Source organism: Bison bison, unplaced genomic scaffold (genome assembly GCF_000754665.1).
Source record: "Bison bison bison isolate TAMUID 2011002044 unplaced genomic scaffold, Bison_UMD1.0 scf7180017864531, whole genome shotgun sequence".
Lineage (NCBI taxonomy): Eukaryota > Metazoa > Chordata > Mammalia > Artiodactyla > Bovidae > Bison > Bison bison.
In genome coordinates this window covers 9334809-9346882 of record NW_011495081.1, presented here as the reverse complement: position 1 = coordinate 9346882, position 12074 = coordinate 9334809, and the positions used below count along the sequence as shown (strand labels likewise).

The window sequence follows — 12074 nt, the reverse complement described above, 5'->3', positions numbered from 1 at the left end:
GAGCCTCCGCTGGCCACATGTGGTTCTCACTTCTCCTGGAAGGCAGTGTCTGGGGGATTGACTGGAGATACAGATGACTGGACCGTACCCAGCAATTACTGAGAACAATGTCAATGATAGGAGAACTGAATCCATTCAGAAGTATTTCATCTTCTGGTCAGTGGATTCTAGATGGATATGACACAGGACGCACCCAGGATGCACTCTGATCTGACCAGGGTTTTCAGTGACCGATAGAAGAGCAGAATCCCAACAGAGCATTTAGTCTCTGACTTACCACCTTGAAGTGAAGGGTTAGTCACTCAGTCATGTCTGACTCTCTGAGACCCCATAGACTGTAGCCTGCCAGGCTCCTCCATCCATGGAATTCTCCATGCAAGAATACTGGAGCGGGCTGCCATTTCCTTCTCTAGGGGATCTTCCCAACCCAGGGATCGAACCTGGGTCTCCTGCATTGCAGGCAGATTCTTTACCATCTAAGACGCCAGGAAAACCCAACTTATCACCTGGACAAACTCCTAAGTAATGTAGTCTTTCTAACTTCCTTCCCCACATCCTGCCCTCATTGAGCAGGAAGAGTTTCTCTGGTTCCACAGAAAAGAAATAAATATCTTAGTAGGAGTGTGGAAGTTTCTCCATAGAGGAAGCAACTCACCATCTCAAAAGACTATCTGTACCACCTTGGTATATATATATTTCTTTGTTTTGTTTTCAGATTCCCATGGCAATCCTAGTTCTTTTCCCTAGGATGCTACAGCTCATCCTCTAAGCACTGCTTTGGCTGAATACTGTGGTTCATTTTGCACCAACATGTTACAGGGATCCCTTGAGGAAAGCTGAGAAATCCAATGTGTTCATGGAGCTTTGAGAGTGAAGGACACAATCTTTTCTCTTCTTCAGGGGTTGACTTCTCTAGCCTCTTGAAGCAATGTTTGTTCAAAGAATATTGCATCTGGAAATGAAGTGAAAGTCGCTCAGTCATGTCTGATTCTTTGAGACCCCATGGACTATACAGTCCATGGAATTCTCCAGGCCAGAATATCGGAGTAAGTAGCCATTCCTTTCTCCAGGGAATCTTCCCAACCCAGGGACTGAACCCAGGTCTTCTGCAGGCGGGTCCCTTACCAGCTGAGCCACAAGGGAAGCCCTATTGCATCTGGATCCTGTGGCTAATCCCAGGACTGACTTTGGGCAGTTTTAGCCGTGGGACTGACATCTGTTGCTAACTTCTCTGGCTTAGACTTCATCTGCTCACCCGCAGGGGGCCAGAAGGATCTGGAGGAGTCCTCTGAGCAGAGCACCTTGGCCCAGGAGTCCATCCAGCCAACTGGCATTTAGTGTAACTCGGTCCATATGCTTGTTGTTTCTGGTATGGACTAATAATTCACTTCTGTGTTCTCTGAACACAGAACACTTCTGTGTTCTCTGAACACAAACCAGGCATCACTTTTGTGCGTTGGGGGGCAGTTGTGGGGGCGGGGAAGGGACTGTATCATAGCGTGTTATTCCTTGCATTAACTTTCATGAGGCTTAGGTGTTCATGGGCCTGCAGAATGGTGGGCTTACAGAATGTGAGGCTGGGAAAGGACTGCACAGATCAACTAGAAGCCTGCTGTCTCATCTGACACGTGGAAAATTGGAGGCAAATTGGCATAAAATGATTGGCTCTGAATCACAGTCAATCAGTTACAGAGAGGTGCTGAAGAATTACAGGCATTTCTATACTCGAGGCACCTTCTGTGTGCTAGACCCGAGCTCCGGACACTGGGTGCTGAACATTGTCCTAGACGCTTAACGTGTGCAGCCACTGGGGCTCACGCTGCTCCAATGGGGCCGGGAGGAGAATCAACCTGTTCCACAGCCCCTCCTCCTTCCACACAGCCCTCCTCCAAAGCCAACCTTCTCATTCCCATCCTACCACACGGAACAGCTGGTTCAGTACAGAGGTCTTTAAATCACTGAAAGAAAGAACTCCTCCCTTTTTGCCTTTTAACATAGTGACCAAGAAGCCCACCTCTTTTCTCTAAGTGTCACTGGAACATGATTTTGAGGCTTGGGTTCTGCGTGAGGTTAGATTTGGCAGTGTTGGGGCTGAGAGGCAGACAGACCTCTAGGAAATTAAGATCCTTGGTCTATGGACAAAACCCAGTGAGCTCTAAACTTCTCCTGGTTTGCCTGATACGTCAAACTCGAAGAAAGACACACTCAAATTAGAGCGAATGCAGAGTAAAATGATGTCAAGGAGATGTGAGGATCAGTATAGGAAGCACGAGAAAAAAAAATAACAGGTTTCTGTATATCAGAAAGATTTAAAAAGATGAAAAAACATTAGCCAGAACGTATGAAAATCACAAAAGGTAAATGATAAAGATGGCTTTGCTAGCCAAATCTAGAACTTTCATTCATTCAGTCCAGCATTTATTGAACGTCTACTATAACTGAGAAACTGACAGATGGGAACCTCAAGGATACAAAATTGTACATAATGTACATAAAACAGAAGCTTTTCCCTAAGGAGCTTATAGACTCACCTGTGAAAGAGAACAGAGGCCATAATATAGCTCAGCAGCATCCTTTGAATTTTTTAGATAGAAATATGCTCGTGGGCTTTTCATGAATCACAGGGAGAGACAACTAGTAGACAAAAGGGCAAAGCAAAAGTCACTTGAGGAAGTCTAGAGCAAAGGTCTCCAACCCCCGGGCCATGGACCAGTTTTGGTCTGCAGCCTGTTAGGAACCAGGCTGCACAGCAGGAGGTGAGCAGTGGGTAAAACTAAAACCATCTCCCCGCCCTGTCCATGGAAAAATTGCTGCCCATAAGACTGGCTCCTGGTGCCCAAAAGGTTGGGGACTGCTGGTCTAGAGGGATGAGTCTGACCTCTAAGGTTGACCTTGGGAAGATAACTAATTCTATCACAGAGAATCCACTACAAAGATGAAGTTCTGGGCAGGAGATTTCTATGGCAGTATTACTTGTCTCTCCAAACTCTGCTTTATGTCTATGTGACCAGCTTTCTTGTGGGTACCTATACCCTTGTCCTCCCCTTGTAGGGAAGTGTGGCCCTGAAACTCACTGGTGGCTGAGGGGCTGACTCAGTGACGTCAGCTGGTCTGCTATAGACTATAAGATGATGCTCAGCTCTGTTGGAATCTGTTTCATGAACTGGACACATGCAACAATGGCAACATTCGTAACTGGCATACAGTATTTATGCCATTTGATACTTTTGGAGCCAGGGGCCTGGATAGAAATGATCTTCCAAGCCAGAGGCAAGAGACCAGGTCTGAGCTGCATGGAATTGTTCCTTTCTCCCTGGCATCTCAAGTTCCATAATGGTGAACACTTGTGAAGAGGCCTTATCATCCCCACTCTAATATCCTGGTGGGTTCTCTCTGAGAGAGGAAGTACAAGATGCTGCCTAGATCCACTATTGATGTGTGGTTTCTTCTAGAAGGCACTGCAGACCTACTCAAGTGCAAAAAGATGTACTGAAATTGAAACAGACGGGGTTCTGTGAGGAGTCGCTGCTCCCGGGCCAAAGGCCCAGCTGCCTACCTACAGGCTGAGTCGGAGGTCTCAGGGGCCTTTGCTTCCCCCTTTCTGGGAGAGCACCCAGAAGAAATGCTACATGCCCTCTCCCATGCAAAGGCTACCTGCTGGGCCAAACAGCAGCCAAGCCACAGGTCTGCACTGGAGCTGGGAAGAAGGGCAGAGTAAATGTCTAGTTTTGGCCCAATTTTATGTGCCCAGAGTGAGCATGGCCTGCTGCCTGACACTCTTCGCTCTCAGAGTCTATCCTTCTGTCTCCAATTCGAGCTGGTAGAGAAGGTCCTGGCATTAAGGACACTTAAGCTGAGGGCAAACGTTTTCACTGCTGTTCGACTGGCTCCTCTCCCAACTTTATCCTGTCATGAGCCAAGGTCCTAGACGATGGAGCCATCAGTCAGCAGCGTTCATCCACCATCCAGGGAACAAGTATGAAGTGATACTGAACAAATGACTCGGTTCACCACCCCCTGAATCCTACTCCTTCCTCAACTTCCCCCACTCCACATCCCATATGGAAGTAAGCAGACCTTCTATCCAGGAACTGGAATGAATGAGCCACACAGAGTAGGAATGGGAAGACGTTTCCATGACAACTTCTTTCTCCTTCATATTTGCAGCTCCAGCCCCCTCCTCTGACATCATGCACATAAACGGAGAGCAAATCCAGCTCTGTGGATGTTATGATCCTGCCCAGCAGTGTACTAGCAGGTATGAAGACAACCAGTAAGCATACTAGCAGGTATCACTGTTTGGGTTTCTGGACACCCTGATGTCTTGATATACTAAGGAAGGCAGAGCAATGTGGTCAGCAAGGACATGAACTCTGTAGCTAGACCACCTGGACTTGAAACCCAGCTCTACTGCTTACCAGCTCCATGGCCTTGGGCAAGTTATTCAAATTCTCTATGCCTCTGTTTTCTCATATGTAAAAGAGGGATAATACGAGCACGCCTTCCTAAGGTTAGTGCATGGATTAAACATGTTAGTAGAGGGAACAACAGGATGATGTCAGCATGTGGTCAGGACTCCGTGTTTGCTATTATTACCAACAGTAGTGACAGTATCTCCAATATATACAACTGACTGCAAAGAAACAAACACGAAATGTACAAGAGCTCTAACTCTCCAGAAAGGTTGAGGGTTAGAAAGATGAACTTTCAGGCACAGCTCAAGGAGACTCACCATGACACCATGGCAAAGTCTCAAAATTACTGGTCTCTGTGAATTCTCTCTCTCCCTAGAATTTTGCACTTAACATTCACTCTCAAAAACTGAAGACTCGGGAAAGATTTTGGGGACCTAGGTTTTGCAAATCACCTCCTTGGTGACTCAGCCCTTCCCCACCCACCTGGGACCTATCTGCCCACACTTGTTCTTAGGAGAAACTCTTGCCTCAAGAGGACACACCCAGGCAGCTGATGCACCCCCAAACTCAGGGAGATCTGGGTTTGTGAGGTTCTGGACCCCCCTGACACTCATCCTTCATCCTGCCCCCAAGTTTCACAGGGTGGATGAGCCATGGGTAGGCAGGACCTGCCCCATTTGTGGTCAGCGTCACACGTGGCAAGCTCCATGGAGACAAAGCACCGTTGGCCTCCACATCAGACGTCAGGCTTTGCTGAAGACCTTTAGTAGCTGCAGGAGTCCCACAGAGAAGGCAAGGATCTTCTGGGAAGTTCTTCCACTTCTCTGCCAGCTGCTAACACCTTCCAGAAATTGGAAGAGGGCAGTGTTGGAGGGGTTGGAAGGGAGAGTGTGGGTCTCTCACCCAAGAAGTCCAGCATCAGATTAGCATCTCCAAAATAAGCCAGCGTTCCAAGTGGGCCACTGCCCAAGAGTGTTTTATTTTGAGGTTTCAATATGGGACTGGGTGTCATCATCCGGCCTAACTCCCACTCCCTCCTTGGCCCAAGAAGTGAGTCATCCTGTCCTTAGACAGACGTCCCCAGTCACGGCAAGCAGCCACCAAAGCCGCAAACAGATGGGTGATCTCCCTACTTGGGCAGACCAAAAACGAGTCCTGTGGTGGGCCACTGTCCAGCCAAGCGCTCATCTCAGCCTTGTCCTGGAGGCAGTCCCCATCACCACTATCATGTACAGATAGAGGCCTCTGCATCTTAGGTAGACTGTGCAGCATGTCTTCATATATCTGGATGTAGTAATTTCTATATTCTAAATATTCATTTCAGTTCCACAGTAACAGATAACAAATATGGGCCAGGACTGGGTTCTGAGACTACAAAAATGAATGCGATTCCATCCCTGATGTCAGGGGGGCCCCCCACAACACTGCAGAAGAGAGATAAGAGAAGATCTATCTGGTCTGGGGTTTTCCGCCAATGAGAAGTGTGAAAGTCATGAGCACCTCTTGGCCCCAGAAAATAAATATGCTTATTGATCTTAATTTCCCTGTGCAGTTTTTAGGCTAATTAACTGGGGACCTATGGAGACCAGATATCTCCTTGTCAGAGACGAGGTTGGCCACCATTCAGTGACGCCAGGGATTCTCAGCTGGGGGTGACTTTATCACCACCCCCCCGTTTGGCCATGTCTGGAGGCTATATAGGCTGTCACACCTGGCCAGGGGGCGGGGTGGTGGCGGTGGCAGGCGTGCACTTTCAGAATCTAGAGTGTGAATATACCAGAGATGCACCATCAGCTGCTATCCAGGAAACCGTCCACTCGACCACAAGCTACTTGAGAGCGAGGACTGTGCCCTGTAGACCATGAGTTCTCAAGACTGCTTGGTGCACCAAATGGGCAGCAAGTGTGTGAGCTTTTGCTGGATATATTGCCCAGTTAATGAACTTGCTCAAGAGTGGGTAAATGAATGGCAGGACAACAGAAATACACACGGCCTGGGCTTATTACCGCTTCTTCAGATGCTCAAATCTTCTCTTGTGCACACAGCCCCCTCTTCTTCCCCATCACTGAGTCCCCCAGGCCTCCTGGCTGTGCCTTAGCTCAGCAAGGCTGTCAGTCTTGTGGTCCTAGTTGGGCAGGCTGTCACTCCTTGGTAAGGTGTTCCCATGTAGAACCTTAAGGTTCTTGGATACAGTCCTGCTCTCCCAAGACACCTTATACAAACTTAACGACTGACCAGCAATACCACATTATGGGTAGACACATGCGTTCAGATACTTACACACCTATGGACACACCCACCATGTATATGTCCACACCTAGCAAGCAAAAACCCAGTATGTCATTTTTCTTGGGGCTTCACATATTGGGATGATCAAGAAAGAGAGAGCAGAGGGGCACAAATGTTCCTCTCCAAAGTATAAATTTTCTGAACCAGATAGCAATTTAATTGGATAGTAATTTAATTAGGCTGATTCATGAGCTGTGGAGATTTGATTTTCACTTATGCGAAAATCCATGCAAGTTTCTGACTTCTAATCACACAAAGTCATGCAGTTCTTTGTAGAAAAAAAATCTATATTAAGTCAAAATATACATTGGACTTCAACTGGTAGAATATATGCATGTTTGAAATCCTGACCCTCCTGGAAAATCCAGAGTTCCCAACCGCTGTGTCCATGCCAAGCCAGATCCCACAACCACACACTTAAGAAAACACTCTGGCAGATCGGGCTGGCTTCCCAAATCCTTGCTGGGCAGCTTTGAGGGAGCACACTTTTTAAGAAAAATATCAACTTGCTAAGGGATTAAGAGTGGCGTTCCAATTTAAGGTTGGAGGCATCAGCCTCCCCTGGCGAGTCTAGAGAACACTGGTGTGTTTCCCACTGAAGCAAAGACACAAAGAAATTGAGTCATCAGCATCTGGCTGTGCAACCCCTCAGACATTCTCTCTGAAGCAGAAAAGATCCCCTTTGAGAACTCCACTTGGTCTGGCGGGATTTGCACCTGCTTCAGTTCATTCTTTCACAAGACCCACTTCCAACTAAAATGGAGGGCAAGACAAGGGTGGCCGGTAACTCAGCCCCCATCCCAGCCAGGATGGGTGGCCGGGGGGGGCCCGCTTCCCTCCCACAACCTCCTCTTCACCTGGAACCGTCTGACACTCAAGGCCAAGCTGAAATCTCACTTGAGTGGCCACGTGTCACCTCACACCCAACACCGATGTTCCGTTCAAGATCCTTGCCTTTTCTAGAGAACCGTATCAGCCCATCACCGGGGTCCTCGACACTCCCCCTCACTGGGGCACACACAAGCTGCTAACCGCTGAGGGTTTCCACTGAGCATGTAACAAGGGGGCTTCCTGGGCCATTGCACCTAGAATGCTTGCAGGGTCAGAGCCTCTGCAAGCCCCCCCACCCTTTTTTTTGTTTCCAGGCAGAAAGCCTTGCCCTGACTTGTCTCTTAGACAAGGAACAGCCTCTCCCTTTTTTCCAAGCCTGCAAATGAGAGCATGTCTAGAAGGGCAGCTGGACTCTGATAAGGGAATTGACTTATTTTAGTAACAAATAGCTAGGTTGGCATCTCTCGACAGCTGTGGCCAGGACTGGAGAGAGACAGGCCAGGGCAGAGCAGGGCAGCCAAGAGTTCTCAGCCTGCCGGGGAAGAGGAAAGTCACTCATCCCAGGCTTCATGTTTGCTGGCCTCACACAATTTCCAGAGTCCTCCAGAGGGAAATACCGAATCAAAGGAACACAGGCGCTGGAGGCTAACACAGAGGATGTGGGACAACAGAGGACCCCAACTCCATCACTCATACTAGCTGTGTGTCCTCGGGCAAGTCATTCCATCTCCCTGAGCCTCTCAACTTCTTTATCTGGAAAATGGAATGAAAAGATTGCTAAACATACACAGGGCTGTTGCGAAGCTTATATTGGATAACCTGTTCAAAGCCCATGGCTGAATGCCTCGTATGAAGTTGTGTGCGTGTGTGCTCAGTTGCGTCCGACTCTTTGTGACCCCATGAACTGTGAAGCCCTCCAGGCTCCTCTGTCCATGGGATTTTCCAGGCAACAATACTGGAGTGGGTTGCCATTTCCCCCTCCAGGGGATCTTTCTGAGCCAGAGATTGAACCCACATCTCCTGCGTCTCCTGCCTTGCTGGCGGATTCTTTACCACTGAACCACCAGGGTCAGTGCTCAGTAAATGGTATTTCCTGCAGATTTAGGTCCCTACTTCGTAGAGGAACCGAGTGTCAGGCTTTTCAAGCTGGGATGCTGCTAACTGAGAGGGATCCAGCAACACTCCAGGAGACACTGGACAGTTCAGAGGCTCGATAAAAAGAAATTTATCATCTTTATTCTTACATTAAACTCAAACTGGATATATTGTCGAGGAAAATATAAAATTGTATTGAGCGTTTAAAGACAGCAATTTAAGGTGTGTTGCTACCTCTGTAGACCACACATTCCCCACCCACTGTAAGTAGTAGGGGTGGGGCTCAGACCTGGAGGATTAAGGTATTTCAGAGACCTGAGGTTTGGAAAGTGTCCTGTGCTAACACTCAGCCTGAGAGAGGGGAAGTCACCTTTCTCTCTTTGGGGGATCTGTTTCCTCCTTGGGAAAAAGAAAGGGTTTTTCTAAATGATTCTTGGAGTCCCCATCTCTGAGTCTACAATAGTGAGTCAAGAAATATTTCTTGAATGAGTGGAAAGGGATCTGTCATAAACTAAGAATTTCACACTGCCCAGCAGCCTCTCCAAATTGCGTGGGCCAAACTGGAAAAAGAACGGAAACTTTTTCTACTGGCTGCAAGACTCAAACACACCTACTTGGCACTGTGCCTTTGCAGGAAGGAAGATGTCCATTGTGTATTTGGGGAGCAACTGAATTAACTGATGCTAACCAACCTCAGGGGTAATGGAGGTTGGCTTTGTTGCTGCTTCACCCAGGAAAACACAGCCAAAAGTTTAACTCCCAGAAAGAGGGGTCTCTAATGCTCAGAGGGATCAGAGCGGTGCCAGCCAGCCCCAAAGCCCCAGAGCTCTTAGCTGCACCCCTCTTTCTAAACACCAGGGGCACAATTCTCTAGCAAGGACCTCTCACCCACAGAGGACAGGAGGCAGACAGGTACAGAAGGCTCACTTCACTGCTCTTTACCCAGGGCTACTTTCTTCCTTCCATGTGTGAAACCTGGTTCAACATATCTGTTCTCCAACTTAGAGTTTGGGTCCAATGCTGCTTAACTGTATTTGGCCATGTCTCTACTTCTTGCTTTTCAGTATGAAGATCAAACCCCTTCTTCCTCCCCAAATCCTTGCCACTTGCCGAAATGTCCACATTGTCCTCCGGAGCCCATCGCCTTTGCTGGTGGGGCACCAGAAGAGTCTCCCCGCCTCCTCTTTGTCCTTCCTCTCTCTGCTGGCCCAGCCCGAGCCCACTGTTAAGTCACATCTCCTTTCCAAGCCTCAGTTCCTTCCAAATAGCTTGATAAGCGCATGAAAGCCTGGGCCCAGACAGCTATTGCTACTGGCATTTTTTTGCGCTTCCTCCAAATGACGCTGCCCAAAGGGACCACGGAAACCCAGAGCAGGAGTAAGCCTGCCCATCTAGGGGGAAGGCAGGAACTTCAAGGGTCAGGACAGTACCAAATATCGGGGGATGGGGCCCTTTAGAAGAATTTGGGCTACAGGATGGAAGGAGTCAGGAGTCAGAATCCTCAGAAGCAAAGCAGAAGATGCCCCAGGGAGGTAACATATAAATGGACTTCCCTATAGGCGAGAGAGAGAGAGAGAGAGAGAGAGAGAGAGGGAGACACCAGCCTGGTTCCTCTTCCCTGAGGCCAGGCTCACAGCTCTCCCTGAAATCTTTCCCTCCTCTCTCCCATCCCAAGTCTTTCTGCCTTTCAAGAGATCCTTGGAGCTCCAGTTCCCCTTTGAAAGCCTCCTCTAAAGCCTCTGGTCCACCACCTCCTTCCACAAAATCCTTTCTGGGTTTGTCCATGTCATACATGCCGCTTAACCAGTGCTAACTAAGCAACAGGCAAAGAAGCTTGGTTCACAGAACCAGCAGTCTTCTGACTGTGTGAACACAGACAAGTCACTTAACCTCTCTGAGCTTCGGTTTGTTGCCCTCCTGCAAAACAGGGCTAACGAAAGGACACTTCTCAGTGGGCCATCGTTGAGGGTAAAACGAGATAACGCATGTAAAGAATTTAGCACAGTGCCTGGCCCAGCCCAAATGTATAGTAAATGGTGGCTGGTGCTGCCATTGTGATTACTGTTAATTATTATTATTAATTATTATTTTTCTGATTCAGGAATCTAAATCCTAGACCCTTACTTATCCTCAGTCTAAAGTATCCCGGTAGGACTGTGTCTCTTACTTTCCTGGTACCCCCAGAGCTGGGTTTAATAAACACTTGCTGAGTAGAATTAACCATAGGTTGAGCTGTCTTAATGACCCATCTGGCACTTCTTAAAAGAAAAATTAATTTTGCTAGCGATAAGCAAATCAGCCATGTAATTATCTGTACATATAAAGACAAAGAAAAGGAATGCTGGGAGTTCAGCCTTGCCAGAATACCTCACACGCAGCCACCCCCTCGACAGCCCCTGAGAGGCACCGACCCTGTGGGGATGGGATACCGGCTCCGGGATCCCTGATGCCACCCAGGAGACTGCTTCCCTGTCCTGCTCCGAGGCTGCCAGGCACCCATTGGGAGCCACATGACTGTCTGGATTTCCCCTAACTGATTGGCAGCCTGCAGGAGGTTGCCAGGATGGAGCAGCTGGCCGAGTCACTGCCTATCCTACTCACACTCCCTGCCCCAGGCTGGCACCTCGTGGCGACCCAGAACCTTGCCACAGAGAAGGTTCAAGTTCCCACAAGCGTTAAAATTGTTCGTGACTGGAGCCAACTGTAAGAGCTTTAGAACCTAGGTGAAAAGGGAGAGCCACAGGAACGCGGGACCCCCTTCTGGGAAGCTTGTTGCCACCAACCCTCACACATGGCAACAGTGCCCACCTCTATGGCCACCTCGCCAACACCCCTGTCCCTACCCCAGCCCCTGTCCCTGCCCTGCGCAGCCTGGCTTCAAGCGCCCTTGGGCACAGGAGTCCAGACACAGGCTGCGCGCACCCAGGAGTACAGCTCCTTTCTGCCTTGTGCTCCACCGGCTCCAACCACCCCACCCCAAACCGCGCGCCAACAGCCTGCTGCCCAAACAGCGCCAACTTTTCTGCGCTCTTTCTCTTCGCCGTTCCACAAAACGGTGCTTCCCACCGACAGGCTCTCCAAGAGCTTAGCGCAAATCCTCGCCCGGTCCTCCTTCGCCAAATCCCAGCCGCTCACCGCCCATTTGACCCCGACCCCCCAGGGCCAACGGAGCCCGCACGGCTGGGTCCGGGCCACTCCCTCCCGTCCGGGCGGGCACTCACCGATCTGCGCCAGGCTCAGCTGCACGAGGCAGAGTCCCCAGGCTGCGCGCCACCAAAACGTGTCCATGGCGTCGGAGCGACCGACCGAGCGAGCGGAGTGGAGCCGGAGGGGCCGGGCGCTGGGCGGGGGCCGGCGGAGCACGGGGCAAGCAGGGCGCCCGAACCTGTCGGAGGCTGGGGTCCGGCTGGCAATAAGGGCGCCTCGGCAGGTGGGTGGCGTTTT

The 12074-nt window shown here is 49.6% G+C and overlaps 1 protein-coding gene across 9 annotated transcripts in view; it reads right to left on the bottom strand.

Moving 5' to 3' along the window:
* CD44 (CD44 molecule (Indian blood group)) overlaps positions 1–12053 on the bottom strand; it is an 88688-nt gene extending 76635 nt beyond the window's left edge. For 4 of the 9 annotated variants that reach the window (XM_010831852.1, XM_010831850.1, XM_010831851.1 and 1 more), the window contains exon 1: positions 11852–12051. In XM_010831852.1, coding sequence (XP_010830154.1) covers positions 11852–11918 — 67 coding nt within the window. In that variant the 5' untranslated portion in view covers positions 11919–12051. Of the gene's footprint in view, positions 1–11851 lie in introns of all 9 variants that reach the window. The other 5 variants (XM_010831847.1, XM_010831849.1, XM_010831848.1 and 2 more) reach the window with 3 other exon arrangements.
* Between the last annotated feature and the right edge of the window lie 21 nt (positions 12054–12074).